The sequence below is a fragment of the Euleptes europaea genome, chromosome 1 (genome assembly GCF_029931775.1).
Source record: "Euleptes europaea isolate rEulEur1 chromosome 1, rEulEur1.hap1, whole genome shotgun sequence".
Classification (NCBI taxonomy): Eukaryota; Metazoa; Chordata; class Lepidosauria; order Squamata; family Sphaerodactylidae; genus Euleptes; species Euleptes europaea.
Genome location: NC_079312.1, coordinates 1865651 through 1890729, shown reverse-complemented (window position 1 = coordinate 1890729; position 25079 = coordinate 1865651). Strand labels below are relative to the sequence as shown.

The 25079-nt window shown below is 50.1% G+C and overlaps 1 protein-coding gene across 1 annotated transcript; it reads right to left on the bottom strand.

Annotated features, from left to right (window-relative positions):
* Window positions 1–482: 482 nt before the first annotated feature.
* LOC130493329 (BOLA class I histocompatibility antigen, alpha chain BL3-7-like) lies at window positions 483–23589 on the bottom strand. The gene is made up of 8 exons (XM_056867044.1): window positions 23559–23589; window positions 16708–16986; window positions 10418–10696; window positions 6501–6785; window positions 5163–5249; window positions 4067–4102; window positions 1627–1731; window positions 483–526 (listed from the first exon to the last, which is right to left on the bottom strand). Exons 1-8 carry the CDS (start codon window positions 23587–23589, stop codon window positions 483–485), a joined length of 1146 nt encoding a protein of 381 aa, XP_056723022.1.
* Window positions 23590–25079: the final 1490 nt, after the last annotated feature.

Below are 25079 nucleotides of genomic sequence, written 5' to 3'. Positions count from 1 at the left end.
TTGAAGTTCAGTTTCCAACAAGACTTTTAGTTCCTGGAGGCTGACAGTTCAAGGGATTAAGAGTCATCCCACCTGCTGTTGGTGTTTCAGGGCAGGTTACGATTCACCCCTCTCTCATTCCAGTCACAACAACCCTGTGAGGTACACTTGGCTGAAAGCCACTGACTTCCCCGGTGCACGCAGGGAACACTGTGGCTGTGGAACCACTTTGGAAAATAAGGCAAAAAAATCTGACTTTCAATGAACAGAAACACCAGCACATGTAGGATTGATTTGGTCGAAATTATCCTGAAAATGCACTATTGCTTGGGTACATAGGTGACCGGCTGGATCCATCTGCTCCGGTTTTTATATTTCCCAAGAAAGATTTTCTTCTTCTTTGTCTAGTAACAGTGGGTACATCATGAAACCTGTTTTGCAAGTCAGGCTCAGACTAGATGTAACATTTAAAAATTTTAATGCATCCAAACAGCAGCTGCGTATCACTCATTTACCAAACGCCACAGGAGTTCAGTCTCAATAAGGACTGCAGGACAGGGCAAGAAGAGGCTGTTATGGGTTGAGGGGACTTCACATGGGGAAGGCAGAAGTTCCTTATGCTCCATGCTGCTCTCCCCATCCAGATTGGACCATGTGGAACTTGGGAATTTGTCCTCCCAAGTGGCTGTTTGACAGCACAGAATAAACACGGGGCCGGGAAACCCAACCCAGCTTGTTGAAAAAAGCAGCCTATGTCTCCAGAAGAATTCTGTGGTACTGAAACTCACCAAGAGGTCCTGAAGGATCAACAGGGATGAGTTTCCCATGGTTCAAAAATCAGAGGAAAAACAAAATCAATCCAAGTCCATTAGAAAAAACATCCCTCAAAATCCAAGCAATACAGATGGAAACCAGAAGCCACTGCCAGAGACAGGGTTCGGTGTCAAATTAAGCAAGAGTTGAAGGTGGCAGAAGCTCTTTGCGTGGGATAGCTGATCCCCAAAGACTCTTGAATAGACCCTCCTCGTTCTCTTCTTATGCTTCAGGCACAGGAACTAAAAAAGAAAACCAGAGTCTTGAAGCCACCAGGGAATTGTAAACATGCATCAAAATGGGGGGGGGGGAGGAAACCTAAAGGACGCCCAATCTAATGTTTTGTTATGGCAGGGGGGCCTCTCAGCCACACTCCCCACACAGATCAGGCCACCAGCAGAGAGCAGCTGCCAAAAATGGAGCGACTGAATGAAGGGCAGAAGGCTTTCTGGTGGGAAATTACTCCTCATCTCCACAGTTAATGACGATGGCTATAATTGAGTTGATTTTCAGAGGCTACCCTAAAGGTTTGCAAGATGAGTGGCTCAAAACCCAGTTTGCAGAAGCTCTGATTTCAGGTGGAAAACCAGCTATGAGCAGACTCCACTGGATTGCTAATGGCTGCCGGCCTATCAGACAACTGACTCTTCTTGCGAGAATGCAAAGTGTTCATGAGAACCAGAAGATTCTCGAACTGAGGAACCCTTTGCATTTTCCAGCAAGTCGGGACAGGGATAAAAGGACAGGACTTCTTTTTGTGAGAGGAAAAGACAGATTCGTGCTTTGTCTCTCCACTAACCACTGGAAAAAGGAAAGTGAATTCTGGACACTCACCTCTTTTCGGATTCACTGCTCCTGGGACTGCTGCCCCTGGATTTTGTCTAAAGAAGTGTTCTCTTAGTTCCGTGTTGGAAACTTCCTTTCCAGGCACGTGGGGGCCTGATTTGAATCAGGACCATAGCAGAACAGAAGCCTTAAGCTTCCTGCCACACGGTTTGCCTGATCTAACTCTTCTGTGTATCCGAATTGGGCCAGCGTATGTCTGGAAATTAAACTCCAAGCACAGAACTCCCAGAACGAATCGATCAGCACGACAGACCTGGAAAATAGGCACTGTGAAGTTAGGAGTTTAGGTTCCAACATTATGGGCTTTTTAAAAATATATTTTTCTTTTTCACTTTTGTTAGTGAATGTTTTCTTGGCAAATAATTTTCTTCCAATGACTTTTTATTACAAGCAAATGTTTTTGATTTGTTTTTCCATTTTTACAAAGTTGGTGTTCATTCTCCCCCAATATAAATGACTAACTTTCCACAATCTAAATTTAGTGGGGAGACCCCTTCCTGATTTTTTATTATTGAGGTAGATTTAGCTCCTAAGAACTGACCCCATAGAATAAATGGAAGTAGGAAGCCAGGAAAAAGCAGTGGGATTTCATTGGAGGAAAAGATTTAAAGTACCTTCATCAAAGTACCTTTTTGTTTGTTTGTTTAATTAACAGGAGGGCTAAAACCCATTTCTATCTGCTGCTGCAGGAAGGTTAAATGTTTTTGTTCCCTAGAGGTGCAGAGCACAGGGTTAAAATAACACAGAGAAACCCTCTTAAAATCTGGGCCCATTTCCCACAGAGTCTGTCTCAAGAAGGGTCCCCCATTTCAGAGACTGGTACCAACTATCACACACACCCCATAACACACTTGCCATTGGTAAAGGTGTCAGACCCCTGGTCACTTCCTGCAAAAGCGGGGGGGGGGGGAGAGTTTGCATCACTGGCTTAATTGTGGAGAAGGCACCCCGAACCCTTCAGCTTCGATATGAATACCACCCCCCATGGTTTTTAGAGTTGAAAAAGCACATACTGCGGAAGAGCTGAGCCAGGATCCCTAGCAAAACATATAATTTGCCCCAGATGAATGGATTCCAAACGAGTACCAAAAAATGGGGAGGGGCTGTGGGGAGGGGGTAGAGCCTCTGATCCCAGGTTCAATTCCTGGCATTTCCAATTATTCATTTTTTAAAATTATTTTATTCAATTTATACCCCGCCTTCTCCCAGTAAAGATGGTAGGCCATTTGAAAGTACTCTGCCTGAGACCTAAGAGAGCCATTGCCGGCCTGAGTAGCCACGGACTGACCATAACGGACCAAGGATCTGGTTCAGGATAAGGCAGCTTCAGGTGAACAAAGGGATGGACAGAGATTCCTGCAGAAAAATTGATCTATTGGGGACCTGCAGCCAGAGGTCATTCTGATTTGTGTGTGCACCCCACAGGGCCCTCTTTTATTTTTCCAAGCCCCCAGCCTCAGTTCTTCCTCTCCACTCCCTTCCTGCCCCTAAGACCCTTCTTTCCCCCCACCCCCATTCCTCAGCCTTGAGGGAGATTTCCCTGCAACTCCCACTGCCTCAAATCCATGTCTTGCCTGTTTCTCTCTCTCACCAGGCCCTGCTTCCAAGCCCAAGATCCTCACCATCATTCACCCCCCCCCCACAGTCCCTTTGTCTCCCTAACCTCCAGGACCTCTTTCGACAGAATCGCTACGTTTGCCCTCCTTCCCTGCCCAACAGGATTCTTTGTCTCTCTTGGACCTCTTGACATCTTCTTCCTGCAGCTGACTGTTCACTTTCCTTGCAGAAGCTGCCCTGTTTGACAACGTATATAATCTAGATATTTAATTCTCAACACGGCCCCATGTTCAACCCTCTTCTGTCTGTTCATGTGGACTCTGAGATGATGTGAAAGGGGGCGTGACTTAGTCCCAAACCAGCACAAGGCCTCAGAAAGGGGGGGGGGCTTTTGTGGCCCCATCTGTGCCCATTGGGAAAGTCCCTCGAGTCTCATTTCTGCCTCTGGGGCTGGATCTTCCAGGTTACAGCTCTCCACCCTGGCCATAAAAAGCCCTTTGGAGGTATTTTAGGGCTGGTTTTTCCTCTCTCCCACTTCTGTATGATGGTAATTTTTACAAATAGTGCTTTACTGCTTAGTGTTTTTGTAAGCTGCCTGGAGCACGTTGTGGTGGGGGCAAGAAAGACACCTCAAATGTCTTTATTTCCTTTTCTGGTATAATTTGCCCTCCAGGCCGGCTCTCTGGAGGCCGTGCCTGGACCAGGAGCAGCCTGGCTGTAGATGGACTAAGACTTCCCCCCTTCCTTCCCTGGACCACCTCAGTGGGGAGGGAGGGCTATGGGTCTGTCATCGTCAGTGGACCCCCCCCCCCCACCTGCCCCCAGCTTCTGTGTTGAAGATAAACCTCAGAGAGGAAGGGACAGGACTCACTTGCTGGTGCTTCGTAACCCTTCTTTTGCCGTTTTTCTGCAGAGAAAGAAGCAAGAAATTAGAGCCAGAAGGGACACTTAGAGATCATCCATCCATGCCCTGTACAGTGAAGATGGCCTCTTGGGTTCTCAACCCCCCCCCACCACACGCACACCTGCAGATGTCCTCCAGTCCCCCTTTAACCAACTTCCAGAAGTTTCCCCAGGCTATTCTTGGTTAGAATGCGGATGCCACTTGTTTATCCTGACAGAGGAATACAGAAATGTGTCCCCCCCTCAAGCATTAGAGCTGAAGAAGTCATAACTAGACTCCCTCTCCATCCCCCAGGCAAGAGACGTGACCCTGTTGAGAGATGCCAGGGAAGAAGGGAGGGGAGCAGAGAGGCCGCATAGAATCACAGCATCAAAGGGAGATTCCTCTTTACAATGAGAAATGTGTTCATGCAGCAGGCATCCCCCTGAAGTCCGCAGGGCTTCATTAATTCCCAGTGGGTTTAAGTTCTGGGAGGAAATCCAGCCAGGGGACAAGATGGTCCCACTAGCCTCCCTCCACCCTGAAATGTGGATTTTGTAGTTTTGCCATGAGAGGATGATTCCACTTTCAGTGTAGAAACCCCCTGCTGCTGCCTCATGGGGGTGGCCTGGAGGACCTTCAGGCCAGAGGAGGGAATTCCAGCCAGGGCTGGGGGGAGACCAGATGCATGGCCCCACCCTCCCTTCCCCTAGGCTTGAGGCCTGGGGGAAAGGCCTGCAACCTGCCCTACCTTTGACATGTTGGATGGGAGAGTTTAGTGTTGGTTTCTTGACCTGTCCTGTCTGTTTAGCATGACTTGTGTGAGATATGCTGCCTGGGGGTCCTGCCTTGTGCGAGAAATGTGGGTAGAAGCATATTAAAATAAACGAATAGAGTTACCAGTCCATGTTCAAAATGCCAGTCTGTGGGCAGGAGTTGTGAGTGCTCACCATATCTGGGAGCACCATCTGCCACTGCCAGGGGCCCTCTGTCTGCCACCCCCACAATCCTCAGTGGGGATCTACTGCAAGAATCACACAGACACACACTTTGATCCCAGACAAGGCATTCCTTGTTGACTTACTCATGTAGCAGGGGACCCCGATCCCCAGCAGGATGAGAGCAGCCAGAACAGCCACGATGATGCCCACAATGAGCCCCATGTTGGATGCTGAGGATGAAAGGGAAAGGGAAAAGATCATTGTTCAGCCTGGAAGCTCACCAAAGCTTCGGGTAGAGATTGTCCAGCCAAAGTGTCGTAGTAGCAACCCCAGTACAAGGAGACACCTGTTAGCTATGTCATCCTTTGCTTGCAGTTTCTAGGCCTGAGCAAGTATTTTAGCTGAGGAAGAGTTTTAGCTGGGAAAGTTATTTTGATGAGACAGCTTATGACTTTCTACCTAGCTATTTCAGAAATGTGCTCGTCATTTGTTAAAGTGAACAGATGTGTTTGTGCTGATTTTGCTTATCACAATAGCCAACCAGGTACTTAGAAATAGCCACATGATTGTGATAAGTGACTTCAGAGATTGATCAGATAGATTTCTCTATAACTATGCATGCTTGTGAAGACCAAATCAGATTTCCCTGGACTGAAGCTAAGCAGTCAGAGATTGAAGGATCCCTGCTTGGTAAGATATGGGGACTCTTTTGGCTTATTTGATATTCCTTAAGAGCAATAAACCGGAGACCGAATTCTGATTTGTTCTAACATACAGCTAGTTTTGATATGCACTAGAATAATCTTTCATTGTACTTCCCTTTATATTTACACTCTGTGCAAGTTCAATAATTTTAGTTCTCTATTGTATTCTGTCTGGTTTAATAAAAAGAACCTTTCCTTTTTCCAATAAAGGATAGAAAGATTCATACAGGTGTCGATTCATTTGCTGGTTACTTGATTAGAGAAACAGAGGAACTGTGGTCCTAGAAATAACATTGTATTATGAAAAGTTGGAAGAGGTGAAAGCCTTCTTTAACATGATAAAGCAGGGAAGAGTTATGATACTGTGAATTACCACCAAAAACAAATCTTCAGAGAATTTTCAGTTCATACTCTCTCTAAATATTGTGAGTCGGAAAAACCGAGTGTTACAAAAAGATCTCGGGTCGCTGGAGGAGGCAGGCATTGCCTTTAGGTCTTTCTGAGTGCAACACAATTCGCACACAGTTCCTGCCCCCACCCCACTAGATATCAGCCCCACACCCCTTTAACACAGAGATCCAAGCAACTGGTTTGTACCCCACACCACATACAGGGTCCTACTGGGGGATGCCGTTGTAAACTGTTACACTGCTAAGGTGTGTGTGGGGTGTCTTTTCCTGGAGTCCCTCCTTCCCACCTGGGCAAAAATTCCCCTTCCAACCTCTGCCAGCCCCCCACTCCCAAGGGGGCCAGCTTTCCTCCCCCTCGGTCTCTCACCTGGATCTTCATAGGCCAAGTCCAGGGGCTCCAGCAGGCCGTCATGTTCCACCCGGCACCGGTAGCGGTCCTTCTCATTGGGGTCCACTTCGATGCTGAGCCAGGTGTGGTAGGTACCGTCGGAGTTGGGGAAGACACCCCCCGTGAAGGTGTCTGGTTTCCGGTCCTCCCCATCCTTCATCCAGGTGACCTCAATCTCCCTGGGGTAGAAACCGTGGGCTCGGCAGATGAGGGACTCCCGGCCATCGTAGCCTGCCTTGCGAGCTACCTTCGCTGCTGGAGCCTCTGTGGAAAGGGCAACACTGGTTTGTATTAACAGAGGACAATCTTCTGAGGCTGTCAGGATGGAGGGTGGCACTGAAGGGTCCCCATGGGGTCATCCAGTCCCACCTCAAAGGTTGGATGTAGCAAACCTTCAGCTTCTCCAAAGGATGCAAAACTCCACAGGAGGGGATTCTGCAACCTATCTCAGCATCTTAGTCATACTTGGGAATGGTGGTCCTTTGATTTGGTTCTTTGGTACCTGCTTCCTTTATCAAGCCAGCATTCCCCCCATGCCCCCATTTCTGTGTTCCCCGTTTAGCCCTGAAGCAGATAAATAGGCGGAGTGACTCAAGAAATCCATTGTTAACTGTTCCAATGAGTTATGGATCTCTGGTTCTATGGCCAGAAATCTCTCAGGACAGAACACTACAGCAACGGCTCCTTTTTGGAAAGTATAATTCTATGCTCAGAGGAATGTCCTGGTGTAGCTGATACTTATCAGGCAATGCTCCAGAGTCCTGTGTTTGCCTGTGTACACATATTCTCTGTAAGATGGTTAACACCCTGTGACACGGTTGAATCTCTCAGATCTTAAATTCAGCAAAAGCTCTCTCTCTTCTCTGCAAATCTCTGGGTAATAATCTTAGAAATTTCAATTAATTTCTAAATTCAATTTAGGTAGAGGAGAAATGTTATGTATGCTCATCAGTTCTTAATTCCTATGGCAATTGCCCAGACTCCTCCATACTGAGCTGTCACAATTTTTGACATCAAAAAGCTACAATCTTCTCAGGGAGGGTGGAAGGGAGTAAAAGGCAGGTGTACACAGACCCTCCAGATTTTTTACACATAGGAAACCCCCTTCCACACAGACACTCCACCACAAACTGACCAAACTATGCATCAACTCGGGTGTCCTCAGACTGGATCCTAAAAATCACGGCTCTTACACTCCATGCTGCTACTGAAGTATAAATACATGGAACCTCTCATTTTGTTCAAGCAACCTTCTAAAATCTACTGCCAGTTCAAAGAACACACCCAAGTTCACAGGCTAGTCCTGAGAAATTATGGGAGGGGGTTGTGGCTCAGTGGTAGAGCATCTGCTTGAGATGCAGAAAGTCCCAGGTTCAGTCCGCGGCATCTCCAGATACAGGGACTAGGCAAGTAGGTGATGGGAAAGACCCCTGCCTGAGACCCTGGAGAGCACCTGCCGGTCTGAGTAAACAATACGGATATTGATGGACCAAGGGTCTCATTCACTGTATGGCAGCTTCATGTGTGTGTGTGTTCAATACTTCATGGTACAAACACTATATGGTGCAAAAACAAAGATCCAAAGCCTCATGGATCCTCATGATTTTTTGAAGGAATCATCTGAAATAAACTTTAGAACCACAAATTACATCCATCTCCACTGAGTGTTCTGGGGGGAAAACAGAGATCCAGTGCTTTGTGGCTCCTCCACAGATCAAAAACTTGGATCCAAGGTACGAATCCTCGTGGATCTTCACTGTTTTTCCAGGAAGTCCCACAAAACTCACTGCCAGATTACATACCACATCCATTTCCACAGACTGCCTAGCAATCAGCACAGGTCCACCACTCTGCCAAACCCACTCAACAAATAAAACATGGATTCAAGTCACGGATCCTCCCGAATTCATATGATTTTTACAATGAAACATTAAACAACAAATTGCTTTATCGAACATTTACATTCCAAACTCTAACCAACGGGCCTTTTAAAAAATATTGCAGGAGGATCTTATAAATTTTGCAGAAGGCAAAGTTATTCTTGCGGGTGACTTCAATAGTGTTATGAATAAACGGATGGACAGGTTGCTCAAGAAATCAGACACTCCTACTCTGCCTTATATGTCTAGTAAAGCATTCAAGGTATTGATGTTAATAGATATTTGGAGACTGTATAGGAAAATTAATAATATGATAACTGTAATCCAAGATGAAAAGGGAATTAGAATAACACCTCGTCCATCAACAAGGAATGAATTCATCTTGTATTACAAAAATTATGTGCATCACAGGAACCTGCTGAGGGCCCGTGTGGCCCTTCCCCACTCTATGATTCTGTGATATTGGAAGTCGGATAATATTCCCCAATAGAAGAATGAATCATGAAATGTAAAGAAACCTTTTTGGTAATCAAATGGGCAGTCTTAGAAAGAGGGAAGGGTATATCTCAGCTAAATAGAGTTTGGCAAACTCCTTTGTGCTATCACCAAAAGAAGCCTTACTTAGACGGCAAATGATACATGAAAACAGATGGATAACATATCAGGATTTACACAAAACGATTGTAAAATGAAAAAGAGAAGAAATAATGACAGACAGGAATTGGTTTCTCTATGCACAACTATTGGATAGATTTAAAACTTGCAAGAGATCTTATGGTTTTGCAAATGGTAAAACTGAATTTGAAACAGAACTGTGTACAAATGATAATGTTACTGCTAAAATGTATAAGCGCTTGCTGCGATATGAAACGGAAGAAGAACAAGTAACTGATTACATGGTGAAATGGACAACTAATTTTGGATATAACATACGAATGGAACAATGGGAAAATATCTGGTTAAAGGGCCTTAAGTTTACTTTAAGTTCTAGTCTGAAAGAATTTTTTTATAAATTGATGTATCGTTGGTACTTGACTCCAGGTAAGTTAGCTCAAATGAATAAAAATGTCCCAAATACATGTTGGAAATGTGAACAGCATAAAGGGACTTTCGATCACTTATGATGGACTTGTAAAAAAGTAAAAAAAAAAGGTCTCAATGACACTCTATAATACAGAAGATTTTGCAGGTTAATATACAAATGAAGCCAGAAATGTATATTTTGGGGTTTATGGATAGTCAGTTGGAAAAAAATATGGGTGTTTGCTTAAAATTGGAAACATCCATATATACCTACAATAGAAGACTGGCTTGTCAAGGTGTTAGAATTAGTGGAAATGGCAAAACTGACTGCTTTGATAAGAGAAAATAACTGATCTAAGTTTGTGGAAAATTGGGAACCATTTATGGACTTTTAGCGTAATATAGAAAAGAATGAATTGATTAATTGTGGGTTTGAAGAGTAGAAAAATAATATTTTAGCCTGCCAATAATTGGGGGGAAGGTAAAATAGATGATTCATCAGAATAAATTGGAAAGGCATTCTTTCAATGCCCCCCCATTGAAAGAATGCCTTTCCAATTTATTCTGATGAATCATCTATTTTACCTTCCCCCAATTATTGGCAGGCTAAAATATTATTTTCTACCTGGGTATATCCCCCCACAGGCCCCAGTAGAAGTTTTCCCAGGTGCCTGCTTGGCTGTGGGGATGCATCCAGTGCAGGGCAATAGGAAGCGGCACAGTCCCGAGGTGGGGGTGGCAGCCTGTACCACTTTTGCCTGCAAGGAAGGGGGGTGGGGAGGAGAAGCCTGGTCTTTGAAGGCTCAGCCCCCCCCCCAATAAATCCTGGAGGTCGGACGGGGGAGGAGGGGAAAGAGCCCCCCCCCGCCCTTTCTCCGCCGGGAGAGGGTCTCTGGACAGGCGGGGAGGAGCCCCGCAGACACCCCCCACCCACCCACCCACCCACCTCCCGCACAACCGGTCCGCCCCCCCCCCCAAGAGATGCCTCCTCACCTGTCCTCAGCAGGGTCTCCTTCCCGTAGCCCAGGTACCTCCGCAGCCACTCCACGCACTCCTCCTCCAGGTAGGCCTTCCGGCGCTGGGCTACGATCCCCTCCGCCTCCCACCTCCTCTTGGTGATCTGGGCCTGGGGCAGGGGGGCCGTCCAGGTGAGGGTCTCCTTGTCGAAGGCCAGGAAGTCCTCCCCGTCGTAGGCGTACTGCGAAAGCCCCCCGCTGGGCCGCCCGTCCGGCCCCACCTCGCACCCGTACATCCGCTGCACCGTGTGGGTCCCTGCAAGAGACACCCGGAGATGAACGGGGGTGTATTGGGGGGGGGGGCTTCTCCCTTTCCGAGAAAGGAAAGCGACACGGGGAGGGGGTCTTGAAGGATGGGAGGGAGGCTGCAGAGAGGCAAACCCCTTCCATCGGGAGTCTCTTCTTCTCACCCCCCTCCCAAAGGGGCTGCCCAGAAGGAGCAGGGGCTGAGGGCAGCCCTCCAAGGGGGGGGGGATAATTGCGTGAAAAGCTGCAAACAAAGGGGGGGGAGGACTCAGGAGATGCCCCCTCCCCCCAGCCTGATTGATGGTGGTTTCTGCACACTTGTGGGGGGAACTGGGATGAGAAAGGCCAGGGGAGGGTCATTACCTGTGAGCATCTCTAGGAAGGAGATGCACCCCTCCCCCCCCCTGCTTGGGGTCCTCTAAAGTAGAGATTCCCGGGGTCGCTTTCCTGGGTGCAACCCCCACATCTTCCAATGTTCAATCCAGACACCCCCCAAGTTATCATCACTGGAATAAAAAATCACGTGGTTGACACTTAAACTGGATTTGGGCCAGCCCTCCCCCCATTAAGGCCACGATCCTCTGTGCACTTCCTCAGGAGGAAGAGCCACTGGTCTCAGCGGAGTTTCCTTCTGAGCAGACAGTTCTTGGTGCACTGAAAGTGTCCTGCGCACCTTGGCTTGAACCACTTGACTCAACATGGTCAACCCCCATTGTAAAGTCTTAAGCCTCATCAGTCAGGCAGAGCTAAAAATGAAGTGCGAAACCCGGCGCTGGATTCAGAAATGGCTGGAAACAAATCCCTGAAAGAACTCAGGTGTTTATTTCTGTCTGAGTTTCCCTGAAATTCTCAGCTGATCTCGATGTTGAAAATGGCTTCCCAGCATGGAGCAAAATCCAGGAAGGGCTTCATAAAGCCCACCCCCCTTAAGACTTTCAGGGCTGCAGCTGCTGAATGGAGAATTCAATTTATTGCGGAGGGAGTGGGGGGGGGGGAGGAGAGGAGACCTTGGAAGGAGGATTCCAGCCCTGATCAATATTGCCATTTTCTGTTTTGTTGCAAACATCCTGCCTTCAGGGTAGATGGCCTGCCAAGGGATCCCACCAAGAACTACTGAGAAGCCATCTTATTCAAAACGATCCAAAAGATCAACCTCAAGAAGGTCGGACCAGAACCAACGGGTTGAAATTAAATCAAAAGTTTCCATCTAGACATTAGGAAGAATTTTCTAACAGTTAGAGCAGTTCCTCAGTGGAACAGGCTTCCTCGGGAGGTGGTAAGCTCTCCTTTCCTGGAGGTTTTTAAGAAGAGGTTAGATGGCCATCTGTCAGCAATGCTGATTCTGTGACCTTAGGCAGATGATGAGAGGGAGGGCATCTTGGCCATCTTCTGGTCACTAGGGGTGTGGAGGGAGGAGGTAGTTGTGAATTTCCTGCATTTGTGCAGGGGGTTGGACTTGATGGCCCTGGGGGTCCCTTCCAACTCTATGATTCCATGACCCTCAGGTTTGAAAGGAAGGGAGAAATGCAGAAAAGAGATCCAGGTGTGTGTCCCCCCCCCTGCAGGCGCCCTTCCCGGCTTCAGATGGTGGGGGGGGCTCTTCTAGAGGAGTTCAAGCCCAGCCCTGGATCTCATTTAGTCTTGGACCACACCTGGTCTCTTGAGGGGGTTTACATTCCAAATGGCAAAATCTTGACGTCCTTGGTGACTCAAAGTAAAACAAAGAATCAGGACAATAATGATTTCATGACTGAGAAACATTTTTATGGGACAAACAAGATGGCATTCTGGAAACATGGTCTCCCTTTCAGGAGACCATTAAAACCAGGAAATAACCAACTTCTTTCAGTTTTTAATAAGTTTAAATAATTTTTATGACTCTGATTCCTAATTGGGGGTGGGGGGAATGCCAGAAATCTCCATAATGAACAAACAAACGCAGGATGTTTTACACTGGCCCAGACTATAATCCCACACAACAATATAAAAGTATAAAATAGGACATTGCTGGGTTAGAGATTTGAAGGCCAGAGGGAGAAACTCTAGATTTTTTTTAAAAGGACTTTTCAGTACTTCCAATGGATAAAATGGAACAATTTGGCACGCCCTGGAAAAAAACGTATACAAAATATTTTAACATGGATAGAAATATTTCCAAAGGCTAATTTTTTCTCTTAAAATGCTTAACATGAAAACATCTGAGTACTTTTTCATTTTCCCATTAAAAGACTGGGAAATTTGGGGGGGGGGAATGCTGAAAAAAACCCTTACACTGAACACATATGCAACATTGTCAACTTTTTTGATTAAAGATCACCAATTTTGGCAACGATTTATATAAAATAATGTGTTTAATGATGATCTATTATTAAAGCACTCAGTGTTTTCAATATCATGAAGTTTAGCTTAATTCTCCTACCTGCTATGACTCTACTGTTGTAGAGTTTCTGTACAAACAATGTACTTTTTTGTGCTGACCACATAATTTTTCCACCCTCATCTTTTCTCCCTCTGTGATGGCAAAAAATTAAAATCTGTGTGCTCTAATAGCATCGGGTACACCAGTTTGCCACTATTTCTTAAGTATACTTGCAGTTTTCCTTCTAGAAAAGAAAGATGCTTATACTATTACATTCAATCAGTGTGCCAATTTAGTGAAGGCAACGGCAGTCCACCCCTGATCATATCTTGCTTTGGAGTACCCACAAGGGGGGCAGAGGTGGGGAGGGCTAAGAGTCAGTTGCGACTGGGTGGCACATTTACTTTGCATTTCAATGAAATAATGAATTATGCATTTAATGTTTTTAATCGGGTTAAAAAGTTTATGTGTAATAGGAAAGTAAGCACCTCAGATATTTGAATTTTCCCCCAGTGGGACCATTTTTCTTTTTTTGCAGCTTCAAAATTTTCAAAAATTTTACATCTCTATTCTGGGCTTTATTCTGCATACAGTAAGGAAAAGTTTATATAAATACAGCTGTCCTTGGAAACTGGCATATCATAACTCTGATTTCATTCAAAATGGTGGAACTCCCCAAAAAATAACTTTTGGGAAGATGTTTATTTCTGAAATTAATTGTATTTCCATATTCCTTTCAATGGTCTTTCTATCTTGGCAGAGATTCGACGCGACTTATTAAATAAAAATCTGGAAAATCTGACGCCTGGGTGCACAGGAGTTGGTCGCCAGCACAGTGTCACAGTTCTTGCCAGAGAACTGTGCAGAAAAATTTCCAGTGCTTTATTTTCCTGTAGAATTTTTCCTGTTTCTAAAGATTAACTTACAAATTCACCTGGCTGGGTCTGTGAGTCAAAGAAAAAACAGAGCTAAAATTCCAATTTCTATGTCTTTTCTCGCATGGCAGATGTCACCACCCATCTGATACGGAACCAACAAGTCCTGTAAGCTACGAGGGGTCCTGGTGACCTCCGAGGAGAGCGGAAACAGGTGAGTGGACAGCCACGTCTACGGCGCATCATGCGCAGCTCTTGGGGTGTGCTGAAATTAGCCTGTCACCAGTTTCCAGAGCTTTGAGCACTATTTACATTCTCTCAGGAAATCCACATTAATAGTTCTGCTGCACGTTAGTGGTGTATTTGCAGTTGGAAAAATCTCTGGAATAGCAAAACGTATCCTGAAGGAGAAGGATAAAATAAAACCAAGAATTTTGAAAGTGTTCCTTTTATGAATTATGGCAAGAAGGGGATGTGAGTTGAGTTGCCCAGATTCCTCTGGAGGGATTATTTTTTTATATGGAGCCTGGCACCATTTTATTTGTGCCAACCTCATAATCATGGCTGGAAACGTTTCCTCTCTCTCCTCCCCCACAACCTTGGTGTTCTCTTTCTTTGTTTCAGCTTCCAGCCTGATGAAGAGTTCTGGCAAACTCCAAAGCTTGCGCTGTTTGGTGTCATTTGGGGTGGTCTCAACAAAAGGCATTACGTGGCTTTTGGCCTTGGATTCTGAAAAAGACCAACATGGCTTCCTGCAACCAACATTATATGTGTTTACTTTTGTCTTTTAATTTGAAATTTTAAAAAACCAAAACTTTTTTTAAAAATGCCCTGTCAGTCCTCTCACTGCCTGTCCATTCATTGGTCAGCATCCTGGAAGATGGAAGCAGGGGGACCTCACAGCTGTTAGAGAGCAATCCAACAAGAGAACAATCAGACAACGTTTTCATGGCCAGCCAAGTCTGATGGCATCAAAACGGAGTAAAAGACTTCTGCTGCATCTATCCCAGGAGCTCTGAGCGCTGCCATTCTCATGCTGCTGTCAGCTGGGCGTGGAACTGAAACTGGGGTCCTGATGGCCCTCAACAGAGCACAAGACCCTCCATTACATTTCACAACTGCACTGCCTCGGAGGGTGGTGGAGTCCCCGTCTTTAAGCAGAGGCTGGATGGCTATCTGTCGGGAGTGCTTTAATTGTGGGATCTTGTATGGCGGGGGGTTGGACTGGATGGCCCTTGTGGTCTCTTCCAACCTTGTAAACAAAAATGGAGGCTTCATCACCAACCCATGGAAGGGAGCCTGAAGGACCAGGAGGCAAATTTACGCAATGAAATGGGGGGGGGGGGCTCTCGGAGAAAGGGAGGGGGCCATGGCTGAAGCAAGTTCCTCAGCTGAAGAGGTAGCCCCTTGCTGACTGCAGGGGAGTCCATAGGCCCAACCCACCCCCTCAGCCCTGCCAAGATGCTGGTGGCTCAGGGAAGCCAAGAGGCAAGAGCAGCTGCCCTTGGCACAAGCTTCCTCTGGAGCATCCCCCTTTTCTTCCTGCCTGGCCCCCTCACCCCCTCGCTCGCCCCAAATCTGTGAGCAAGAACCCACGTGCCTGTGTCTGCCAGACTCCTCCCACTTGGCCAGGGGGAGTTCAGAAAGGTAAAGATATTTTTCCTGATTTTTGTTTTTGGCATTTGTGTGCACACACTTACTTTAGAGTAGGACTTCTTTGCTCAGCACCCAGATTACTGGAAACAGTGTGTTAAATTTAGTGAGAAAGTCTCTTGGCTGTTGTACAACAGCTGCCTTGCCTGCCAGGTTGTTTTGGAGTCCAATTCATGGTGCTGTTTACGACCCTTGAAGCTTTTCATGGCCCACGTATCAAAAGGACCCTCTCCTCCCAAATACACTGGCTGCAACTAGCTGGCCGCTAAAGGTTGGGCCCCCTGGCATGCAGCGGAGCCCGGGCCTTCTCCGTTACAGTCCACCCTCCCCCCGAAAGGGGCTCCCAGGGAGGGGGGGGACGCGATTTTTAGAAATGCTCAGCAGAAGCCACGAAAGCCGTTTTGGAAATGGTTCCCCCTTCCTGGGGGGGGGGAGGTAGTGTCAGGCCTTTCCTGGGGGGGTTGTTTTTCTGATGGATCTCCTTTCCGCAGAGAACTTGCATGGATCCTGTGGGGGACTAGGGGGCATCTCCAGCCCCTCCCTCTTCCCATGGCGGGGGCCACTGTGAAACAGGGTGTGTGTGTGGGGGGGGTCACCTTTTATTCCAGGCCTTCTTTTGCCTCTGAGGATAAGGGGGGGCTGCCCCATTGACAGGGGGATCACATGTTTCAGAAGTAAAAATGGGACTCCTCCCCAGGGAGAAGCAGCCCCTCCCCCCAATCCTGCCTTCCTGGCAACAGGCAACAGCCCCTTCCCCCCCCCATTGCCTGTGGGAGAAATGGGGGAGGGAATTCACCCCCCCCCAAGGAAACAGCCTCCAAATTGCAGGATGAGGGAAGTGCGCTTTTCCAGGTTCTCCTTCCCTGGGGGGGGGGTGTCTCAATTCCAGTCCCACAAACCCCCACCCCAGTGGGGCCCATCAGGGCAGCCAAGGTGCCTTTCATCTCCCCCCCCCCCCGCAAAGAGGAGTGTCTGCCATAATGGGGGGGGGAGAAGAGCCTGAAGCCTGGGAAGCAGAAAGGGGAGGGGGCTGCCCTCCTTCCCCTCTCTCTTAAGGCAAAGCCCCTCCCCTCCTCTTGCCCTGGGGGGGGATGGGGGGGCGACACCCTGGCTGGCCCCTCCCCCTCCACTCACCTCCACGGCTCTGGTTGAAGCGGTCCAGGAGGGTCTCCAAGTCAGCTCTGAACCCCGCCTCCCAGCCCTGCAAGATCTGGCTCTGCGTGTCCCAGTACTGGGGGTCGTCCTTCCCCGCCTTCTCCATCCAGGGGACCTTCGGCTGCTTCCGCTTCGTGTCGCTGTCATAGCGAGTGATGGGCTGCTCGTCCACGTAGCCCACGGCAATGAACTGGGGCAGCCCCGGGCCGGGTTCCGAAACTCCCGTGTAGAAATTCCTGAAGGAATGCGAGGAGGAGCCTATAAGGGGGGGAGAGAGAAAGGGGGGCAGAGTTAAGGGGGCTGGAAGCGAAGAAGGGCACCCCCCCCCGACCTCCGACCCTGTCCGGGCAGCCAAGCTGGGGGTGGGGTGGGGGGCTGGTGGAGAAAGAAGGAGAGCAAGAAAGGGATGAGGGGAGGGGGCTCAAAGGCCTCTGAAAGAAGAGAAAAGAGAAGTGGAGGAAAGGGGAGGGGGGAAAGGGGGAATATCTGCAGCCGAAAGGGTTGCCGATTTCCAGGTGGGGCCGGGAGATCTCCTGGAATAACAACCGATCTCCACAGGGCAGGGATCTCCCCCCCCCCAGGAAATGACTGCGGCCAAGGCAGGTGCGGGGCAGGGCGGGGACGCGGGGCAGAGCGGGCCGGGGGCGCTGCCCTCCGCCCCGCCCTCCGCTTAGGAGTCTCCCCCGTGGCTGCGGGGCACGGCGGCGCGTTCACACGTGCGCGGCGAGGACGCGGGAGCCGGGCGGAGGCAGCTGGCCGGCGCTACCGTGTCTCAGCCGCCGCCCCCCCCCCCCAGATCATCCGGCGGGAGAGGCCGCCCCGCGCCCCCCTCTCCGGGGGTTGGGGGGCTCCTGTCTTCGCTGGGGGGCGGCACACAATGGCTGGACCCGGCTGGAAGGAGGCGCAGTGAGTGGGGGCGGGGGGGGAGATCTGGGGGGGGCTGCAAGAGGTCGCCGCCAGACCCTTCCCTCCCCTCCCGGTGTGGGGTCAGGATCAAGGGGGGCTGCAGGAGAGGAGGGAGGGCAGCCAGACCCTCAACCCCTGGCCTGGGGGGGGAGTCTCCCGGCGGGAGTTTGGCGTCGGGCGCAGTTGGCTGCCAAGTTTCGGGGGTTTGAGAAAGTTTTGTTTGAATGCGTTAAGGGCGCGGGGGGGGGGGGGCGGAAGACACGGGGAAGACCTTCGCCCTGAGCCAAAGTGTGGGAGAAATGACAGATCCCAGAGGTTGGACCCCCTGGGTTTTATTGACAGCTTTACCCGTTGCGGGGGGGGGGGGCTTTTGCAAAGGCAGGTCTCCCTCCCTTTTTAAATTTACATCCTGCTTGGCTTCCCCCCCCCACCCCCAAGTTGGGACTCCCAGCCTCTTTAACAGCCGCTGCCAGCCTGAGCAGGCAATACTGACTTCGATGGACCGAGGGTCTGATTCAGTATTAGGCAGCTTCGTGTGGCACCGGGTGTGTGTGTGTGTGTGGGGGGGGGTGCGTGTGCAGGTGAGGATAGCTTTTCTCCTTCTGGTTTGTGCATGGCCGTTGATGCACGGGAGGTTTTGCCTTGGATTTGCCACCCAGATGCACATTTTCCCCATCCAGATTCTCAAAACTCAACAATAAGCCCCCCCTGCAGAGTTTTGAGGATGCAAATGGGGAAAATGTGCACCTAGAGAGCGGCAAATCCAAGGCAAAACCTCCCATGCATGAATGGTTGCTCAAAGGCGTTTTGGCTCTCAAAAGAAATCTCAATTGTTGTACTGTTGATATTTGGCTCCGTTGACTGATGAGTTTGCCGACCACTGCTCTAGTCACATAGTGAAGATCCTTGTGTTGTGTTAACAGCTGATGCCAAAGCAACATTTTTAAAAATCTGCACAGCCAATCATATAGGAGTCAGTGTGATGTAGTGGTTAAGAGCGGTGGTTTGGAGCGGTGGACTCTGATCTGGAGAACCGGGTTTGATTCCCCACTCCTCCACATGGGCGGCGGACACTAATCGGGTCAACTGGATTTGTTTCCTCGTTCCTACACATGAGGCTAGCTGGGTGAACTTGGGCTAGTCACACTCTCTCAGCCCCACCTACCTCACAGAGTGTGTTTTGTGGGAAGGGGAAGGGAAGGTGATTGCAAGCCGGTTTGATTCTTCCTTAAGGGGTAGAGAAAGTCGGCATATGAAAACCAAATCTTCTTCTTCATATGTCCAAGGGCCAATAAGAAGCTGTGTTGGAGAAAAGCCCCACCTGGCTCCAGGCACTTTCTAAAAACGCTTAGCGGCCACCAGGAAAACTGTCGGCAGGCTCCATAGTGCCCACGAGCGCCACACTGAAGACCCCTGAAGTAGAACATAGGAAAGGGGTGTGTGTGTCACAGGCCTTGGCAAATCCCTGGACTGGGTCTGGGGGAATCTCCACATCTGCTCTCTCCCCCGGAGACAAGTAGCTCTGCTCTGAGGCTCCAGACACCTCTTCTGAAGCCTGGGCATGAATGCACAGCTATAGGAACAGCAGCTTCGATGGGGCATTGGTGGCGCAGAGACCAGCAAGATAGTCTGAGGCCTTGGCTCTGCTTCCCACACAGAGCGCCTTCACCGCTTTCCTTATTTTGTTGGCATGCCCCCTTCCTTCTCCCTTCCTGGGGCAATAGGTTCAGGAACTCTCCTGTTTGCTGCCTTCTCGCTTGCTTGCCTGTGTCGCTGGCCCTGAAGCACCCCAACTTCCCACCCTTCATTGACGGAAGGGGTTTTTCTACCCCCCTTGGTCCCTAATGGGCAGAGGAGGGGTCTCAGCGCTTGGCTGGGTGGGGGGTGTTGGTGACTGAGGCTCAGATCCGTCCCTTCATCCAGGATCCTGCTACACACGATTATTCCTTGATTCCACCAAGTGCATTGGAAGCTGCTCTTCTGGTCACACCAGTAGCCAGTGTGGGACTCCCAAAATGCTTCTGTCGTGTGAATTCAGACTGTCAGGGCAACGCAGAAGGACAGCCGCATTCTTCTAAGCCCTCGGACTTTCACGGAATTAAAAGGGTATAATAACACTCTGCTGAGAATTGCACTATGTATTGCTGGTGCAAATGCTCTACCCTCCCCATCAAGTTTCTAGTCCTCGCACTCCCTGCGCTACTTCTGCACGGATACCATTTTTATCCAACGAACCTTTTTAATTTATGCCACCACGGCTGCACGGCTGATATATGCAGCTAAATGGAAGACAGTCGAGATACCAGACAAAAAAGACTGGATAAAAAAGATGCTGGAATTGACTGAGATGGCGAAGCTTACACCTTTGATAAAACAGAATGATAATGTACAATTTTGGGGGGAATGGGAGGCTTGGAGAACTTACTGTGAAAATCAATTTTCAATGGGATCACTTAAAGGATATTCTTTGATCGAATCCCTTATTTGTACTTTGTATTAATTTTATATTAGGTATTGATTTAATAATATTGGATAAGAACAGATTAAAAATAATATTGGGATTAGCTCCGTTAGCAAATGTTTATACAATTTATTTCTAGATGGAAGAGGGAGAGGGGGAAGTCATTCTACTGTCAAATTAGTGATACTACTTTTTTATTATTTTTATTATTACTATTTAGTATTGGATGTTGTTTTTATGCTGATATATTAAATGAAGAAAATAAAAAAATATTTTTTAAAAAAGTTTCTAGTCCTTATTAGCTCTGTTAATGCAGGCTTCTGTTACTTCAGCTGTTACGGCTTCTTCATGGGGTACAAATTCTCTTTTCGAGATCCCTAGACCTCCCCCCCCACACACACACCCTACCACTCAAAAAACTGCAATTTTTATGGTTCCTGGGAAGAAAGACAACTGCGACACCAGTTGAAGTCTGTAGTATCGATCAGGCCGGCTCCTTTCCCAGGAAGCTCACAAATTTTCTTTGTCTTCCCTTCTGATTCAAGTCTCTGTTCTGGCTAGGCTGGGGGGGGGGCTTCAGAACTGGGGCTTCAAACACTTCTGCAGGGAGCCGAGGCTGTTTCGCTTGCTGTCACCTCGGCTCTTTGTGTTAATTACGCATGCCGTAAAAACAGGTCTCTGAAAACTTGGGCAAATCGCCGGGGAACACAGGGGGAAACAGCCATGCATAAAAGACCACTGATTCCATCCCCACCCTGTCTTGTTCTCAAGAGCCACTTAAAAAAAAAAAAAAAGACTTGAATGTGAGGTTTCTTCAAAGCACACATGAACTCTGAAGTTTGTGGCTTGCCAGCTCCTCTGAGATCTCTCTCACCAGATCAATGGGGAACAGGAGGAAGTTGGAAACCACTTCTGAGACCCTGGGGGTGGGGGGCTTCTTCCCCTTCAAAAGACAAGCTCTTCTCCTTGGCAAAAAGACCTAGGTAGCCACATCAGCAAAGACCAAAGTCCAACCCCAAAAGCCTGGGAAAACCTGCTATTTAATTTACCCTAATACTTTTAATTGTCTGGCTTCTGTACTTTGCTTCTGTCTCCTCACAAGCACGGGAAGAGGCTAGGCCACATCCAAGGAAGTCAGCAAAGAGCTTCTTACCCAGGATGTTGGTAAAGAGGCCTTTTAAGGTCCGGCCTGAAGAGGAATCCTTGTGAGCACAAAAGCTATTTCTTCGATTGGGCCTAAGAAAAGGTATCAGGCAGCTTCTGTCCTCTGTGGCCTGGATCTAGAAAGCCACAGAATGAGCTCCATCACCCCACAGGAGGAAACGCAGGCACGTCTCTCCCACCCCACAGCCCTTTAAGACCTCCCTCTGCCCCCACCCCAGCCTGACCTCTGGGGGGAAAAGTCTGGCTGCCACGACTAGACAGGCAGATGGTCCAGGGTCTTGAAAACACAAGGAGGACTCTGGCTGCATTTTAAAGGGGAACAAATTGAGTCTAAAATCCTAAACACACTCATGAGGCAGTCGTGCCCCACTGAGCTCCTTGGGACTTTCTTCCCAGTAAACAAGCTTCGAAGACTGCCCTGTTCTTTCAGCAGACGCTTCTGCAAATCAGTGCCCAGGTCACCGGGTTGACACAGGGTGATGAGATTTTTCACAAGGACAACTGGAGATAATTTCCTATTTGTCATTCTCCCACTCTCCCCCCTCCCCAACAACCCTTTGTGGCAGGTTCAGCTGTGCAAGAGCGACTGGCCAAAAATCACTCCAGGAGATTGATGGCAGGGTCAGGATTCGAACTTGGTCTTCCTGATTCTAGTCCAACACTCTAACTGCTATGCCCCACTGGCTCTCAGTCCTGGTCATAAGTAGCCCTTGGACTTTGGGTGACACATCTCACGGTTCATTGTATTCTTCTAGGGGTGAGCGGAGACCAATGGTTTTCTCACTCACCTACCCGCAAGGGGTGAAGTTAGCAAGGTCAGGAAGGCAACAAGGGCTGTGGGTGTGAATGTGCCGATTGTGTGTCTGTCGGCGACCTGCACTCTCACGCCAGGGCCGGTTTGGAGCAAGAGGAGCCCCAGCAGCGCCCTGGCACAGTCCGGGATCGTGGCCCTCAAAGCATCTGCTGTGCCCGTGAACTGGCCTTTAAGGCAAGCCTGGGCCAAGGAAGCCCCTGCCCTTAAAGCCAGGCCCCCAGCCTGAAACCTTCATGACCTCTCTCCCGGGGGTCCCATCAAGCTTGGCCAAACTTTACATCTGCATGGGGGGGGGGACGGGAGGTTCTTCTTCCCTCCCCTACAGCACAGGCCAGCTTTTGGGTGCGGGGGGGGGGGGCTCTGAGCCACTCTGAAGTGTGGGATAGACAGGCATAAATGGCTAAATAAGATTTTTTGGGGGGGGCAAAGTAACGAAGAGGAGGGCATCCAAAGGGATACCCAGCCCTCCCTCGGGAAATAAAACTGATCCCTCCCAGCAGGTTCTGACCCAGAAGGGGGTTCTGGAAGCCCAAGGGGGGGGGGGCTCCTAGCACAACGCAGGAGAAGAGCAGCTGAGCTGGATCCGCCCATTAGGCCACCTGGCTCAGCATCCCCTTCCCAGCACTGGCCACTCAGATGCTTGAAGGGAGCCCGCCAGCAGGGAAGCCCCTGCTTGCAACCCCCCCCCCCCCGTCCCCCCAGCCAGAGGCATCCAGCTAGCAGCCATCCCTGGGGCCTCCCCTGCCCTTCTCGCCTCCGACCCTCTTCTCCAGCCACCGCAGCCAGCTGCGGCCCTTCCTGCTTCTGGTGGCGGAGAGTCCCACCGGCCAGGCAGGCCCTGGCTAAGGCTGCCACATCCTCCGACTCACTGCCCGCGAGTCGCTCCCGAGCGGTTTCACACGTGAGCTCCCAGCCCGGGAGGGACCTTCCCGAGCACCTTTTCTCTCCCGCAGGCGCACAGGCTTTGCACGCATCTCTGCACACCTCCCCCCCCACCCAGCGAAGAAACCTCCAACCCCCTCGACTTCTCCCTCTCCCCCCCCCCCCGGTGGTCCGATGCCGGGAAAAGGGAAACGTCAGAATGCTCCCAGCCCCCATGTCCCGCATTCATTCCACGCTGAGCTCAGACGACCATGGGGGGGGGACCACTGGGGGGGGGAGACACGTCCAGCCTTTCCTCGCAATCCCGCGCACACGAGCGGACTTTTGCCAGGAGCCGCAGAAGAAGACGGGAAAGCGCCGCGGCCCCCGCCTCGCCCCGCATGCAAACACGCAAGTGAAAGAAAGGGGGCTTTGCAAAGAGGTCTAGATGGGGGGGGCAACCAATCCCCCCCACCCGCCTTTGAGTCCAGGAAAAGCACGATCAAGAGACCCCCCCCCTTCCCTCTGTGCATTGTCCCGGTGGAAATTCTTTCCCGCCCCAACGCATGAGCCCTTTGGGCCCCCGCAGGTACTCACCGGAGCCCCCCAGGGCAAGCAGGAGGCTGGCGCCCCCCAGGAGCAGGAGGGGACCCATCGCCGCTCCCCGCAGCCCCCAAACGAAACCCGCTTCTGCGCTGCCCGGGCTGGCGACGCTCCTTCGGCGGGGCGAGGCGGAGCGGGGCCTCCGATTGGCCGAGGGGGGGATTATCCACCAATGGGTAAAAAGCGCTCCGAGGTGGTCAGCAGTCGCCGGGCAGACCCGTTACCGGCAGCTGGAAAGAGAAAGTTGGCTCGGAGCTCGGCTGGGGATTCCCCCCCCCACTCGTGACTCCGCTGGGATGGGGGGGGGTTATATACATGGGGGGGGGAGCTGCCTGGAAGGAGGCCGTGCAAAGGTTGTTTCCGCGGGGAGGGCGGGAGAGCCGTTGCAAACCCTCCGTGCCAGCCTCAATCCGGATTCCCCCTGGGCCGGAAGGGTCGAGAAGCGGCCGGTGCAAAGCGACGTTTCTTGGCAGTATCGCTTGAGAGCAGCAGGGAAAGGTCGACGACCAAAGAGCCGCTCTGGGTTTTATTTTATTTTTAACATAGGGTCTCTCTCCCCCTCCCCCCCCCCGCTTCTTAGACCGGTTTCTGGGGCTCTTTCTAGTCCGACCGGCTTTACATGGGCTACCACCACCCCTGCAGTGTAGCGCAGACTCCGAACCCTGGGGTTTGGGGTGGACTGGGGGGCGGGGCTTCTGGGTCCTGGGGAGTCAGAGCACAGCTGCGCTCCTACTCCTCGGGAGCCCCACAAAGAAGCCCACAATTAAAACGTCAAATTGTAGCAAGTGCAGGACAGTAAAACGCAGGAATCGGGTTTAATCTATGGGGTTGGCTGCAGTGGGGTCTGTGGGGCGGAGAAGCTGACAACCCACTGCCCCCCCCCCACAACCATGAGTTTCTGCTGCCTGAAAAGCCAACAGGGTTTTCTTGCATGTTCAGAGGATGCCAAAAGGACACCTCTGTGCAGTGTTTACTAATTCCAGTTGTTAGCTCAAAATCCCCATAGTGTGAAATTGTCTTGCAAGGCGTGGCTAGCCCCCAGACCCCCCCCCTGACAACCAAAAAGGGGGGGTTGGGCAACAGTTTGCCCTCTGGGCCCCCTCAAAGTGATTCTGCAACCAGTAGGCCATTCTGCCCTCTGTGGAAAGAATGAGTGTGTAGGGATGTCGGGTGCCTTCCCAGGAGCCAGGGGGCCAAAGGGAAGAGGGGAGAAACAGACTGAAGGGTGCAAGACCTCCACCACAGCCTCCCCCCCCCGCACCTCTCCCTCCAAGAAATCCCCTCCCCACCCCCCTGTGCAAAGAGCAGGGGTTTTGCCAGCAAAATCCTTGGCCCCGATCCCAATGGATGCTTGCAACATAAGCCAAGCGTGAGACTCCAGAAGCTGCTGCCTCTTCTGAGAAAGCAGGGGAGGGAGAAGCCACGGCCACGCCCTACAACCCAGGTGTGTGGGGGGGCCCTTTTTGGCCAAGGGCACCTGAACACCAAGAGTCACAGTCCAAGGAGTCCATCTTCTGGGCATGGAGTGGGGGTCACTGGGTG

Excerpts from the sequence above, each read along its gene's own strand:
- LOC130493329 (XM_056867044.1), bottom strand. The coding sequence starts at position 23,589 with ATGGGTCCCCTCCTGCTCCTGGGGGGCGCCA. Across the intron at positions 16,987-23,558 it reads CCTGCTCCTGGGGGGCGCCA|GCTCCTCCTCGCATTCCTTC; the intron begins GCCTCCTGCTTG and ends CCCCCCTTATAG. Across the intron at positions 6,786-10,417 it reads GGAGACCCTGCTGAGGACAG|AGGCTCCAGCAGCGAAGGTA; the intron begins GTGAGGAGGCAT and ends CCCTTTCCACAG.